This window comes from Lissotriton helveticus, chromosome 7 (assembly GCF_964261635.1).
Source record: "Lissotriton helveticus chromosome 7, aLisHel1.1, whole genome shotgun sequence".
Taxonomy (NCBI): domain Eukaryota; kingdom Metazoa; phylum Chordata; class Amphibia; order Caudata; family Salamandridae; genus Lissotriton; species Lissotriton helveticus.
Genome location: NC_136068.1, coordinates 1589529983 through 1589545453, shown reverse-complemented (window position 1 = coordinate 1589545453; position 15471 = coordinate 1589529983). Strand labels below are relative to the sequence as shown.

The following is a 15471-nucleotide window of genomic DNA, read 5'->3' as shown; positions in this document are numbered from 1 at the left end:
CGCGGGAGCCGCGCCCCCTCCCAGTGCCCGCCCCCCTCCGAGTGCTCTTCACTCCTCGCGGCCCCCGCTTCGCGGGTGCCGCTCGTGAGAGGAGTTTCCCTGCTTCATTGCTTCATTGCTGCATCGCGCTACAGGAGTAGCTTGCCCACAGACTTTTTCCAGCACCTTTGCCATCGTGAGGAGGGAGGTGTGAGGCGGCAGAGGAGGTGAGAGGCGCGGCCCCGGGACTGCGAGGAACAGCCTCTAACAACAACAGCTGTGTCCTCTTCCCGCGGGAGCCGCGCCCCCTCCCAGTGCCCGCCCCCCTCTGAGTGCTCTTCACTCCTCGCGGCCCCCGCTTCGCGGGAGCCGCTCGTGAGAGGAGTTTCCCTGCTTCATTGCTGCATCGCGCTACAGGAGTAGCTTGCCCACAGACTTTTTCCAGCACCTTTGCCATCGTGAGGAGGGAGGCGTGAGGCCGCAGAGGAGGTGAGAGGCGCGGCCCCGGGACTGCGAGGAACAGCCTCTAACAACAACAGCTGTGTCCTCTTCCCGCGGGAGCCGCGCCCCCTCCCAGTGCCCGCCCCCCTCTGAGTGCTCTTCACTCCTCGCGGCCCCCGCTTCGCGGGTGCCGCTCGTGAGAGGGGTTTCCGTGCTTCATTGCTGCATCGCGCTACAGGAGTAGCTTGCCCACAGACTTTTTCCAGCACCTTTGCCATCGTGAGGAGGGAGGCGTGAGGCCGCAGAGGAGGTGAGAGGCGCGGCCCCGGGACTGCGAGGAACAGCCTCTAACAACAACAGCTGTGTCCTCTTCCCGCGGGAGCCGCGCCCCCTCCCAGTGCCCGCCCCCCTCTGAGTGCTCTTCACTCCTCGCGGCCCCCGCTTCGCGGGAGCCGCTCGTGAGAGGAGTTTCCCTGCTTCATTGCTGCATCGCGCTACAGGAGTAGCTTGCCCACAGACTTTTTCCAGCACCTTTGCCATCGTGAGGAGGGAGGCGTGAGGCCGCATAGGAGGTGAGAGGCGCGGCCCCGGGACTGCGAGGAACCGCCTCTAACAACAACAGCTGTGTCCTCTTCCCGCGGGAGCCGCGCCCCCTCCCAGTGCCCGCCCCCCTCTGAGTGCTCTTCAGTCCTCGCGGCCCCCGCTTTGCGGGGGCCGCTCGTGAGAGGAGTTTCCCTGCTTCATTGCTGCATCGCGCTACAGGAGTAGCTTGCCCACAGACTTTTTCCAGCACCTTTGCCATCGTGAGGAGGGAGGCGTGAGGCCGCAGAGGAGGTGAGAGGCGCGGCCCCGGGACTGCGAGGAACAGCCTCTAACAACAACAGCTGTGTCCTCTTCCCGCGGGAGCCGCGCCCCCTCCCAGTGCCCGCCCACCTCTGAGTGCTCTTCACTCCTCGCGGCCCCCGCTTCGCGGGAGCCGCTCGTGAGAGGAGTTTCCCTGCTTCATTGCTGCATCGCGCTACAGGAGTAGCTTGCCCACAGACTTTTTCCAGCACCTTTGCCATCGTGAGGAGGGAGGCGTGAGGCCGCAGAGGAGGTGAGAGGCGCGGCCCCGGGACTGCGAGGAACAGCCTCTAACAACAACAGCTGTGTTCTCTTCCCGCGGGAGCCGCGCCCCCTCCCAGTGCCACGCCCCCTTGGAAGCCTTTTCTATATCAGTAGGGACTGGACCGCGTACCGCGGGACGCGCGCGGGACGCAGCCCGGGGCTAAGCCCGGGCAAAGGGCGGGCCCTCTGTGGCCCTCCGGGGACCGAGGGAGCCGGGCCGGGGCCATATCCCCTGACAAGTTCTTTCCTTATCTACCATCAGTGCAAGTACTGTGATATATCAAACGGAAACTGCTCTGGAAATATCATTCACGTTTGTCTATCTAAGTTTCTAAGCATACCCCATAATGCCCTCTAAATTGGTCACCATGGACAATTTCCTAATTAAAAAGGTTGCCCAAATTAACAGTAATAGAAGGGCGTCTCTAGGGTTGGACCTCTCTTCTACCTCTACAGCTACTCTGGAGCAACCACTTATTCCTATAGAGACTTCCCTGTTAGAGGAACCCCCTGTCCCTGTATGCAAGACTATCACTGCAGTTGCTCTAATACATGCGGGCCAGAATGATGAGGATCCTACTGGCCCAGCATCTTTAGGGACAGGTATAGGCTCTCTTGGATTACATGAGCCTGCAGTAAAGGAATCTCCACGCAGATTCAAAAAAGCTCGAGTGAGGCGCAGGGGGAAGCAAGGGAAAATGAGTTCTAAACACCCAGAAGGAGGGGGGGTTGAGTCTGTATCCTCATCAGTTTCTATAGGAAATAGATTAGCTGCTTTTGGTGAGACAGGAGACACTACTGTGCCTAAACGACTCGGTGTTTCTTGCCTCCTGATTGATTTTTCAGAGACAGGGGCTGTTGCCAATGGCGAAATTGCTGCCAATGGACCTGATATGACTAACAACCAGCCATTGTCCAGTACACCTACTAGTGTATCTGTACTGGACCTACTCACTGGGAACGATAGTATTAGGCTGTCAGGTTCTCCTAAACTCCCTATTGAGTCACCTCCCATGTCCCCTACACCCCCCTTCAACAGGCTAAGTAATGAAAATAGGGAGGGGAAGTCATTGGGAAGTCAAGTACACAAAACACGGGAAGAGGTCGAGATTGTTTCCCTATTAGAAACTGGCGAAACCCCCGGTTGTCAGGAAGCTATGATGGCCAAAATTGTAGATCTTATTAGGGGAATGATGCAACCTCTCCTTGACAGGACTTCTACGATGTGTGCACATCTAGACCAAATTGAAAAAAAGGTTGTACAAAATTCCCTCCTCCTATTAGATCTGCAAAAGGGGATAGGAAACCCTAAGGAAACCCCATTACCAAAAGCGAATCTACCTGTGAAACCGTCAGTAATAGGTCCCCCCTCACCGCAAGTAATAATGACACCAGCACAAATAATATCAAAGTCTAAGCAAAAACCAGTGAAAGAGGGAGGAAGTTCGGCCAGCCCGGTGATTAGATTAATCACCCCGACCCCACTGATAGCCACACCACAATCGGCGGCTCCAGTAGCTAAGGAGCAACCGTCTAAGGCAGGGGGAGGTCAAATTAAAGATGTTAGTAAGGACATGGTAATTACCAAGGCGAAGATAGCTAATAATAATCCCACTGTCCCCCAAAAAACTAAAATTAAAACCAACCATAACATAGACCTAACCCCTGACTCAGCCCCTTATGTTATTGTATTGGCAGGGGTACCGGAACTGCCTGCAGGTAAATGGGAAGACCACGGAGCGTTAAGGAATAAGGTGGTGTTCTGGCTCCGTGATAATAGACCGTTACCTGCCTCAATAAACGGTGAAATTCTAAGTCTAAGGCGCGCTAACTGGGTAGGAGTGAGGCCAAAGGATAAGATTGGTGATGTAATAATCATCAATTTTAAGGATCACAGGGCTGTGAGGCATATCGGGGACTGGTTTGATGTTAGTAGTAGTGATTCAATTTCTACACATCTCCTTTCCTACTTTTATCCCTATGTACCCCCGAAAAGCGCTAACAACTGGGGCAGGGATAGGCAACTTATTAGGAAGCCTGCTCAACAACATCGCAGGTTCGGAAATGCAAGATTATGGGACATGGCTGAGTTGGAGGGAGTACCGCCACCGTTGGGTAATCATGGTTATGTAAATGGTCAAGGCTCCTCCCTCTACACCCAGAGACCAGAGGATTATTATCCCAGAAATGGGTATCTATCCTATCAACACCCCCCTCTCAGTGACCATTATCCATTGCATCTGGAACCCAACCTTTACCAACCTAGATTAGGGAACCACAGAGAATTACTACCAAACATGTACAATTTACCAATCCAAAATCGATACCAGATTTTTTCTGGTTTGGATGGGGTAGATTGACAACAAGCCCAGTTCCCTATAGAATCTTTGGATGGGAATAAGCCCCTGTCTCCGGCTCCCGAAGTGTGCACTAAGGATGGAGTTTCTTTCCCTAATATCATTTCTAATGGTATAGATGCCCCTAGCGAACTTTCACAAGCATCTTCCATATTAAACAAGACCTGCGCCTCCGATGGGCTGACACCTTGTGACAGTGTATGTCTGGATCAGGTGCATTCCCCCGTAGGTGTTAATAATAATGGGAGTAGGGGAAAGATAAGTACTGGTCAAGGGCAGGCGAAGAGTACTTTTTGCGAACTGCTCTTTTGGAATGTAGCTGGGCTGAAGCAAAAAATTATTAACCCAGCCTGGGAGTCCGTAATAGGAGGCAAGGATATAGTGGCCCTACAAGAAACATGGACCCAGGACCCAATCCATATAAATGGCTATAGAACCTTTTTTACCCCCGCAGTTGGAGGCCATTTTGGTAGGGCAAAAGGTGGTTTGACTACTTATGTTTCTAACCACCTCAAAATAAAACAGGCCCAATGTCACTTAAACTCCAAATACTTCCAGTTAATAATTCTTAGAGACCTTAAAAGAGCAGAGGTGATTATTATTAATTTTTACAATAATGTCCCGAGGGATGAAATCGTGGTTGCGATTAAGCAACTTAAGGAGGAAGTTCAATTAGAGGTAGACAAAAATGATAAAGAATTAGTAATTTTATGGGGGGGGGATTTTATCTGTTCACTTTGTACCAAAGGGAGTCAGGGCCTATGCGGCCTAATGACCGAGAGAGATGTGAATCTGACCCACTTCGATCACACTCTAATGGGGGATTTGTTGAATGAGATATTGTTTATGTTTGACTTAGGGTTTGCCAATGAATTAGCATTAAAACCTACACCCTTTGTCCCGACATTTGTTGGTAGAGGTTTGTCCACTATTGATTTTATCATCGCCTCCAGTAACCTTGGCAATAGAGTCGCGACGGTTACTAACATTCAATTGCCCATAAGTGATCATCTTCCCCAATGCCTTAAGATTGTAGATCTCTTCCATGACCCATCTACGGCCGCGCCACCTGTCGAGGCAGCGGTTGATGTGGTTCTTGGGAGACAAAATGGCTATTCACTTAACTGGAGTAAAGTAATCCCCTCGACTTTTTTCAAGGAACTCTGGGAGGCGTGCTCTACTAGTTTTTCGATCTGTCTGGGGCATAACTCAAGTGGTGAACAAATAATTGACCACTTTGGCATAATAGCCGAAAACATAAAAAGTAGTTTAAGGGTGGAGTCGAAGCGTAGAGGTAAGGGCCCTAGGAGCTGGTTTGATAATGCATGCACCAGGGCTCTGAAAAATCTAAAATATGCAGTGCATAGAAGCCCCAGGGATACTGGCGAAATTAGATCATGCAGGTTGGCATACAATCAGGCCCTTAAAGCAAGGAAATCTGCATTAAACAAGGAGGCCATTGACTCACTCTGTGAGGCTTCAAAGTCAAAAAACTCTGCTGCATTTTGGAAAGTAATCAACACCCCTTTTCCCTACGAAACCCATAAGGCGCGATTGGAGATCGCTATTACTGAAGACAATTGGGTGGACCATTTCTCTAATCTTTACAAAGCACAGGTTGACCCTCATAGTAGCGATTTACAGACTAGCTGGGCCTTGGAACCAGGTATAAACCTGGTTGTCTCACTTGACGAGGTAATGCTTGCTCTAAGAGCTACTAAACGAGGAAAGGCAGCAGGACCTGACGGGATCCCCGCGGATATATTCAAAGAAAACCCTGAAATCTGGGGTCCTTTGCTGGTACAACTTTTTAATGCGACACTATCAAGGGGGCCAAAGGAGTCTTGGTTTACTTCAGTCATTGTTCCCATTTATAAGAAGGGCGACAGAAACAGTTGCGCCTGTTATAGGCCCATCTCCCTTCTTGATTCTTCAATCAAAATCTTGGGTCGAATAGTGCTGGCAAGACTCCAAAGCTGGGCGGAGGAAAACGAAATTATGAGTGACCTCCAATTTGGTTTCCAAAAAGGGATTGGCACAATCGAACAAGGCTTAAATTTGATGCTACTGCAACACAAATATATAAGGATCAAGTCGGAACGCTTGTATTTTACTTTTGTGGACCTTTCATCAGCGTTCGACTGTGTGTCGCACACCAAATTATGGGCAGTTATGAAAACTTTGGGGGTGGACACGATTATCATCTCTTTCTTGAGGGAATTGTACAGTGGAGCCACAGCTTCTGTTCGCTACGGCAGGGGGGGCGAATGCTCCAGACAATTTAGTGTGGGCCGTGGAGTGCGCCAAGGATGCGTTTTAGCACCATTTCTATTCCTGCTTTACATTAATGGGCTTGAGCATCACTTGCTGCATGAGTGTGGGGATATGCCTAGAGTGGGGAGGAGGGCAATCCCCGCACTAATGTATGCGGATGATGCCGTGCTTATGGCACGCACTCCCCGGGCTCTGCAAAAACTAGTAGTAAGCTTCGAGAATTTTATGCTTAATCTAGACCTGCTAGTTAATTGTAGCAAAACTTTCACAATGAACTGTGGTCCCAAATCAGGTAAACCGATGAAACGAATGATGTTAAACAACGTTCCACTAGACAATACCCCAACTTTTTCGTATTTAGGTATTTTATTCCATGAGTCAGGTTCCTGGACAAGTGCCATCAAGGCGAGAACCCTTTTATTTATGAAAACTATCATGGCTTTAAAGAATTTTGTAAGAAAAATGGGCAGGAAGCCGATAAAAGAAATGATAACCATTTACAAAGCAACATGTGTGTCGGTGGCTATGTACGGCTCAGGATTGTGGGGGTACTCAAATGTTGATCCAATTCAGGTTGTGGAAAACAAATTTTTGAGGGAAGTCCTTGCTGTTCCACAGTGTGTGGCCACTTTTAATTGTCACGCTGAACTTGCCCTGTCTCACATAACTGACATTATTAAAATTCAACCCATCCTGTTGTGGCACAGGGTATGGACTACAAATGAATGTGTTATGAACCGGGCTCTATTACAGGACACCCTCAATTTGGATCACGCGGAGAGATCACAATGGTTGGGCTATGTTAAGAGCTTTTTGACTGAGATTGGGTGCTATTCTTATTATTCGGATCCATCAACAATGGATAGCACCTCAAGGCGCTCACTGAAGGCCCGCTGCCTGGTTCATCTTGAAGCTAAAAGGAGGAGAGTTGAATCCCTAAAACATTCAGTACAGTCACATCTCCTGACCTTATGCGAGGTTAAGTCTGTACAGCCATATCTATCCCTGCCCATGACAAACTATGATCGTTTTCTTTTAACTCGATTCAGATTTTGTATATTTTTTAGATTGGTGTCACTTCCAAAAATGAACTCATGGACACGTACTTTGCCTTTCTGCCCATGCGATGTCACCTCACAACAATCGGACATCCATATCCTTTTCTTTTGCAGATTCTATAGTGCCTTACGCAGAGAAATCATAATCCCCTTTTTTAAAAGAAATGAATTTTACCAGATGTCGCCCAGCCTTTTTAGAACTCCAGAGAATGGACACGGTTTTATCTGTATCTGTGGTTTTAAAATTTTTAAAGAGTGTCCTTAAATTACGGAAATATATGATAACAGAGATCTGATAAATGTCTAGTTCTCTTTCCGTTTTTAGTATCTGTCTTTTTGGTCCTCGTTATTGAACTTACTCTAAGAGCTGTAATTATTGTAATTTGTTTTGATGTTTGTTTCTTTCTTGGTTATCTGTTTTTAACCGAATAAAGATCATTGAATCTGAATCTGAATCAATATCAATGATAGCATTATCCCTTACTTTTACACCCTCCCCAAAACCCACAAAAATCGGATGCCACCCCCCGGACGCCCAATCGTTTCCGGTATTGGCTCCTTACTGGAACCTCTGTCGCGCTTCTGCGATTTTTACCTGAAGCCGCTGGTACAGACTACCCCTACCTACCTCAAGGACACCAAGAGCCTCCTCCAGTTACTGGAGAGCCTAAGCTTTGCTGAAAACACTGTAACCCTTGTCACGCTTGACATCGAGAGCTTATATACGAGCATTCCCCAGGACGATACAATCAAGGTCCTGGGAGCAGCTCTAGATTCTGTCAACTGGACCTACCAAGCCTCAAAAAGTTTTATTTTACAGTGCGCAACCTTGGCACTTAAAGAAAACTTCTTTTCATACCAAGGCAATCTCTACCTTCAATGTACCGGGACCTCTATGGGCAGTACTTTTGCCCCGAGCGTGGCGGGGCTTTATGTAGCAGACTTTGAGGCCAAATACATCTTACCCACTACCAGCCCCTTCTTTCAGTCAATTCAAATATGGCGTCGCTACATCGACGACGTCCTGGTTCTGTGGACAGGCGACGAAGAAAACCTTCAGACCTTCCTAATCTTGGTCAATAACCTTGACCCTAATCTAAAATTCACGTACGTAACTAGTAAAACTGAAGCCACATTCCTGGATGTCACAATCCAAATTTCTGGAACTAAACTCACCACCAAGACCTATCATAAACCAACTGCAAAAAACAATCTCCTGGAGTACACCAGCTTTCATCCTCGTCCGTTGAAAGAGAATCTCCTTTACGGCCAATATTTACGTCTGAGACGTAACTGTTCAGAACTACATGACTTCAAGGCACAATCAGCAGAATTATCATCCAAACTAAAGGCCAGAGGATACCCCACCGCAACCCTGAACAAGGGCTACAAAAGAGCTCGCAATCAGCCAAGGGAGGCCCCCCTGGAGGAAAGGGCACACGACCAAAAGGACTTTCCCCTGACTTGCGTAACAACATACAGCACATTGTCAAATATAATGAAAAAATCAATCAATAAGAACTGGCGAATTTTATCCAGCACCAAAAAGACCTGGGAAAAACCTCTCTTTTCCTTTAAGAAAGGGAGAAGCATAAAGGACGCTTTGGTCCACACAAGACCGAGACCAACAATCACAGAAACACCAAGATCAGTAACCGACGTCTGGGGTCTCCCTAAAGTGGTGGGCCATTACCCTTGCTCCAATTGTAGTGTCTGCCACTTAACCACACATACATAAAGCCAGAAACCTCCCATCAACAATACTTCACTGAGCTAAGTACCAATCTGAGTCGCTTGATTCCCTTTCTTTGTTTCTGATGATTGCAGGGTGTGCCAATTACGCTCCCACCCCCCTGCTGTGACCCATGGTGTGAATCCATCACACTATAAAAGTGAGAAATTATTATTATTTTTAATTATCAGCACGATCTCGATCGCGCCGACATTTTAGGTTGATAGCGTTTTAAACTCACAAACCCCTTGTAAATATCATTCGTTGTATATAGCACGTATAGCACATATCACTACCTACCCATAACGCTCTATAATTTGGGGACCAAGGTGGTGTTAACTATACTGTTACTCAACCACATGATGTCTCTGATACAACCAACTGGAGCACAATGGACTGACAATAGGCGATCATCAATTCATTGTTTGTTTTGTCCTTTCTGTTTGTCCTCGTTATTTTTCTTTCCCACAGGTGCAGAAACCGAAAATTCGGAAGCCTCCTAAACCAGGAGTTATTAGAAAGACAATTTTTCTTTCTAATTTTCTCGCACTTTTTTCACTATTTAATTTTCACTTTCACGCCCCTAGGTAAGGGTGGGCCTTAGAGTCCATACCGCCAGGGTTTATTCACATTAAGTCCTGAGGAATGCCAGGTAAATTTACACCGTTTCGTGGCTGAAACATGTCGACTGACTTAGGAAACTACCACTTAATTAATTGTGGACGCATTTCCTACACATGATTTTATTTCTAAGTCCTTAGTGATCCTAATAAAGTTAATTCTGATACACTTCAGACTCCTTTTTAACCTCACATCATTCACTTAAACCTCTTTGCACAGCACTGTCCTTACCCACCAACCCGCTCCGCAGTAGATCTGGCGTTGTAGCACACAAAAGGGACGCTAGGTCCCTTTTGTGGGGCCCGATGATGAAGCATGTCATCACTAGGTGGTGAGTGAGGGCTTTCTTAAAAACGCCTTAAGTGAAGCCGTTTTGTTTGCTCCATACCGGTGGTCCTTGACTGCCTTGGAATACTCAGGCATCTTTTGACCATCCCTGCCCTTTTACAGGGGACTTGGATAGGGATCTGGAGTCTCTGCAGACGTGGCTGGTGGACAGGCTGAAAGACCTAGCTCCTGCGATGGCCCCTTGCTTGTCATCCAAACGGGTTTCTGCCCCTTGGTTCACCGAAGCGCTGTCGGCCTCTCGTAGGCAGTGCAAGGTGGCCGAAAGGGCTTGGCGTGCTCAGTATGATTCTGCCGCCAGGCTTGCCTATAGGACAATGGTTAAAACGTATCACCGGGACATTCTCCTTGAAAAGAAAGGTTATTTCGCTAGGAGGATTGAGGCTGCTTCTAATTCCTGCTAGGAGATTTTCTCGATTGTCAGGGAATTTACGGCTCCACGGTCTAATTCGACCCAGACCTCCCCCACCGAGGCGTGGGTTTCTGATCTTGCCAACTTTTTTACGACCAAGATAAAGCTGATCCAGGACTCCTTCCCGCTGAGGCCGGTTGTAGTCTCCCCCAGCTTTGAGGACGGACCAGTTCTATCGGCCCCTTTGGGGTCAGTCTTGGCAGATTTTCCGCCTATTTCAGTTCCTTCATCATTGACACTTATGGCCAATCTTAAATCTGTATCGCCTCTTGACCCATACCCGGCCAAGATTTTGGCGAAGATGGCGGCAGTTGTTAATCCGTTGGCAAACCCACTTCTGAATCTCTCTTTGAGCCGGTGGGTGGTCCCGCAGGCTTGGAAGCAGGGGATGGTCATTCCCCTCCTCAAGAAGCCTGGTCTTGATCCCGAGGTCTTGGCAAATTATAGGCCCATCTCTCTCCTCCCTGCGCTGGTTAAGATCCTGGAGAAGCATGTGCACATTGTGCTTTCCAACTTTTTGGAATCTCACGATTTGCTACACTCCACTCAATCTGGCTTCCGCCCTAACCTAAGTACCGAGACGGCGCTCCTGGAGGTGTCTGAAGCTTTTAAAGAGGCTCTGGATTCGGGCGGCAAAGCCATGCTTGTGATGCTTGACTTGTCGGCGGCCTTTGACACCGTCCCCCACGAGGATCTGCTCGTCAGACTATATGAGATCGGTCTGAGGGGGACGGTGCTTAGCTGGTTTAGATCATTTCTGGCTGGCCGTCGACAAACGGTCTGGGCCTCATCTAGTTCTGCCGCGATGCCGCCTTTTGGAGTCGGAGTCCCGCAGGGCTCTGTGCTGAGTCTGCCTCTTTTCAACATCTTTATGACCCCTCTGGCGGCATTGGCTGAGTCTTTTGGGGCCCAGATCGTATCCTATGCCGACGATACCCAGCTCCTCTTTACTTGCGGGAAAGGAGAGGATTTTGATGGAGAGAGTATTCGCGAGTGCCTTGGGGCTGTTTTTACATGGTTCCAGCTGAACAGCCTCAGGTGCAACTCAGATAAATCTGAGGTACTCTTCTTCGGCTGCCAATCCGATCCGGATTGGCAGGAATGGTGGCCTGCTGATATGTCTCCTCCAGCGCGATCGTCCCAGCTGGCAAAGAACTTGGGGATTAAGATTGATAATGGTCTGACTTTAAGATCTCAGATCCTTGCTCTTACGGGCACCTGTTTTGGCCTCCTCAGGATGCTCCGGATGTTTCTTCCTTTGCTTTCTGAAGATCACAGGAAGACTACGGTACAGGCCTTAATTGGTTCAAGATTGGACTATTCCAACGTCCTGTACCTTGGCCTGCCGGAGTATCTCTTACAACGGCTGCAGGTGGTCCAGAACACGGCCGCGCGGGCCATCTTCGGCCTCCACAGGCGAGCCAGGGTCTCCGGCCTTTTGCAGTCTCTTCATTGGCTGCCTATCCGGAAGCGGATAGTTTTCAAGGCCCTGACCCTGGCACACAAGGCTCTTCACGCCTCGGGGGCTAAATACCTTCAATGTAGGCTTGCCTTTTACCATCCGGCTCGCTCTCTGAGATCTGAAGCATTGTTCCTTGCTGTGGTTCCTTGTGTGAAGAAGGCCCGCATTGGAGGCCGTTCTTTTAGGTTGCGGGACCAACTGCTTTGGAATAGTTTGCCTTTGGCACTACGTAGCATCGCTAATTTGCTGACCTTCAGGAAGGGCCTTAAAACCTGGCTCTTTGCCCTTTAGCTTCCCCTCTCTTATCTGCAGGCGTTGTCTTTTTATTTATGTGTTGTGTTTGTCTTTCGCAGGCTGTCAAATAAAAGCGCCGGGACACTCTATCGGAGTAGCCGTGCGCTATAAAAGACAAAATTAACATAACATAACATAACAAGACTGTATGGGTGTGGTGATGAGTAAATATATTTCTCAATGATACATGTCCAACAAATTAGAAATATAAAAGGCCGTGTATGTGACATTTGTTGTATATAAGTAAGTATACATAAGACTCAGAGATTGTATGAGTGACTGTATCGAAAACTGTATACTTGTAATAGTGATTTTATAACACACTAAGTATGACTTACTATCTATACGAATAAATAAAGTGGTGTTTGTATAAGTGTGTAGCTTAGTAAATGTAAGTATGATCAATTGTTTGCATAATTGAGTAGAATGACTGCATAAGTGAATAGGATGTGTGCTGGTGTGTAATGTTGATGTAGGTGTATAAGTATATTTAATAGTGTTCTATTGATCTTTGATAGCATGTATGAGTGAATCTATAGGTAAGTGTTTAGATGTGTGTGTAGATGTAGGAATCACTGAGTGGGTTTTTAGAAACTGGTATTGGTGTGTCAATGGTTTCAAATATGGTACTCCATATTTTATAATGAGTGTTGAAAGGTTATACTAGTGTATGATAAGATGTACCAGATTGTCACGTGGATGATGTCATCAGTGATGTCATTTGAGATGTCATCAGTGATGTCACTGACCATGTCATGAATTATGTAATATGTGACATCATCAGCAGTGGATTGCGGGCGTGCGAGTTATACTTAGTCCAACTAACTATAACGGAGGAATTTCAATGGTTTTGTACGATTGAAATGCCCAGCTAACTATAACACCCCCAAACCTATGATTTTTTCAGTGAATTTCTAAGGTTTATTGAATGCTAATTCCCAACTATAACATGCCTGAAACCTATGGTTTTTTCAGTGAATTTTAAAGGTTTTGTAAATGACAATTTTTAAATGTATTAATTGTTATATTTATTTATTTTTATACTGATTTACTAAATTTTTTTTAACTATTTATTTTTAGATATTTTATTTTTTAAATTACATTATAATTACATTAAACATTACATTCCAAAATATACTTTCTCAAAATTAATTACTTTAGTTTGAATACTTTGCAAATAGGCAACAGACTTTTAAGTACAGTAGTTACAGTTGTTGCAATGGAAAACACAATTTCAAACACAATGCAACATTGAGCTCAATGTGAATTTCTAGTTAAATGCAATTAGTTACTTTATGGATTACTTTTCTAACCACAGAACTGGATCCTAGATTCAGTCGTTGGACATCTGCTGTAAACAGTTGAGTAAAAGCGTTTTGGTGACACTAGTAATTTTTAAGGAATATTATTGTATTTTAAAAGTTGACACTTAGAAATGTTTTCACGTAGAATCACCAATGTTATCCTATGGGAGGAAATTCACTTAGCAGGTAGGTAGTGTTATCGTTACATTTTCTTACTCAGTGGTGGATCCTGGAACCAGCAGTGGTGCATCTCCTGTAAACAGTTGAAAGAATGCGTTTAATTCATACAGGCGATTTTTAAGGAATATTTTTAGTTTGTGAAAATAGACAGACTGAAACTTTTCTGGTGAAAACCAGACAATGGATTCCTATGGAAGGAAATACAAATTAATGGTAAGTACGGTTAGAATTACTTTACAGAGTCAGTGCTGGGCTAAAAGATGCAGAAATGAGTTCTCTCCTGATAACAGGAGAGTAAATCGGAATTCGTAGTACATCCAGTATGCGCCACAAAGCTGCGTAGCAGAGAGATGTAAAAAGGGGCACGGCCTGCACCACTTCTCTGCAACGCAGTGCAGTGGCGCTTCCTGGAAGCACCTGGTAGGCTACATGGCCCTCATGGTCCCTCAGGTTTGAAGTGGAATTTTTTCCCTAACTTAAAACGCGCCACAGGGCGTGTTTGCACACATCACTTCGGCCCCGTCCCGTCCCTTCACCACTGTGTAAAGGCGCCCTATCACTGTTGTAAGTTGAGAGATTAAGTACTCTTCAATCCTAAGGGTCCCTAGGGTCAAACTATCCCACTAGGTACCTCCAGTAAGTGGCAACAGAGCTGCGTTGCCGAGAGGTGTAAAAAGGGACGTGGCCTCTGAACACCTGTCTGCAACGCAGCTCCCTGGCGCATACTGGAGATATCTGTTGGGCTATTTGGCCCTCAGTATTGAAAGAGTATTAATTCCCCAACTTGAATTGCGCCACGGGGCGCGTTTGCACAGTGGTGAATGAAGGGGGCGTAGTCTGAGGTGACATGTCTGCAAACACGCCCTGTGGCACATTTTAAGTTAGAGAATTGATTCCTCTTCAATCCTGTGGGTCCCTGGGGGCCAACTAGCCAACCAGATACCTCCAGTATATGCCGGCGGGCAGCGTGGCAGAGAGATGTTCTGAGGCCACGCCCCTTTTTACAACACTCCGCAACGCAGCTCCGTGGCGCTTACTGAAGGTTCAAGGTGGGCTAGTTGGCCCCCAGGGACCCTCAGGATTGACAAAGAATTAGTTCCCCAACTTAATTCACGCCACAGAGTGTGTTTGCACACATGTGAACTCAGGCCCCGCCCCCTCCCTTCACCACTGTGCAAACGCACCCCTTGAATACTGAGGGTCCCTGGGGTGCAACTAGCCCACCTACTACCTCTAGTAAGCTCCACAGACCTGCGTTGTAGAGAGGTGTAAAAAGGGCCGTGGCCTCAGAACACCTCGCTGCAACGCAGCCCCCTGGCGCATACTGGAGGTTCCTGGTGGGCTTGTTGGCCCCCAGGGATCCCCAGTATTCAAGGGGAATGTGCCAGGGGGCGCGTTTGCAGAGTGATGCTGGTAGGGGGCGTGGCCTTCGGCACGATGCCGGTCTTTTTCTTTTTTTTTAAGAAGGGGGCTGTGTGGCCCCCCCTTCTTTTCCTAATATTTTGTCCTGGGGACCCCATCCCTCAAGGCCTGACCCATTGTTTTTTAAATGTCATTTTTGAAGGGGGCACCCCTCACAAGGCCACAATTGGCCCCGGGGACCCCATCCCCCGGTGCCTGGCCTTTTTTTCAATTTTATTTTAATTTTAGGAGGGGGGCTACTTTACCCCCCTCCGTAGGCCATTTATGGCCCCGGGGACCCCATCCCCCGGGGCCGGCCTATTTAATAAATTTTTTTTCTTCATATTTGAGGAGGGGGGCCGCGTGGACCACCTCCCGAGCCACTTCTAGCCCCGGGACCCAATCCCTACGGGCTGGCCCTCTCCGTTGGGGAGCGTGGGGGGGACCCCAATCCCCCACGGTCCCACCGGCTCCCCGCCTCCTGCAGGAGCCGGCATTGCTTTT

The 15471-nt window shown here is 47.6% G+C and overlaps 1 protein-coding gene across 1 annotated transcript in view; it reads right to left on the bottom strand.

The window, feature by feature from the left end:
- The window catches only part of LOC144769590 (uncharacterized), a 75036-nt gene that overhangs the window by 43831 nt on the left and 15734 nt on the right, over positions 1 to 15471 (bottom strand). Inside the window, exon 4 of the mRNA XM_078653748.1 lies at positions 13603 to 13639. Within this exon, the coding sequence (XP_078509874.1) occupies positions 13603 to 13639 (37 nt within the window). The remainder of the gene's footprint in view (positions 1 to 13602; positions 13640 to 15471) is intronic.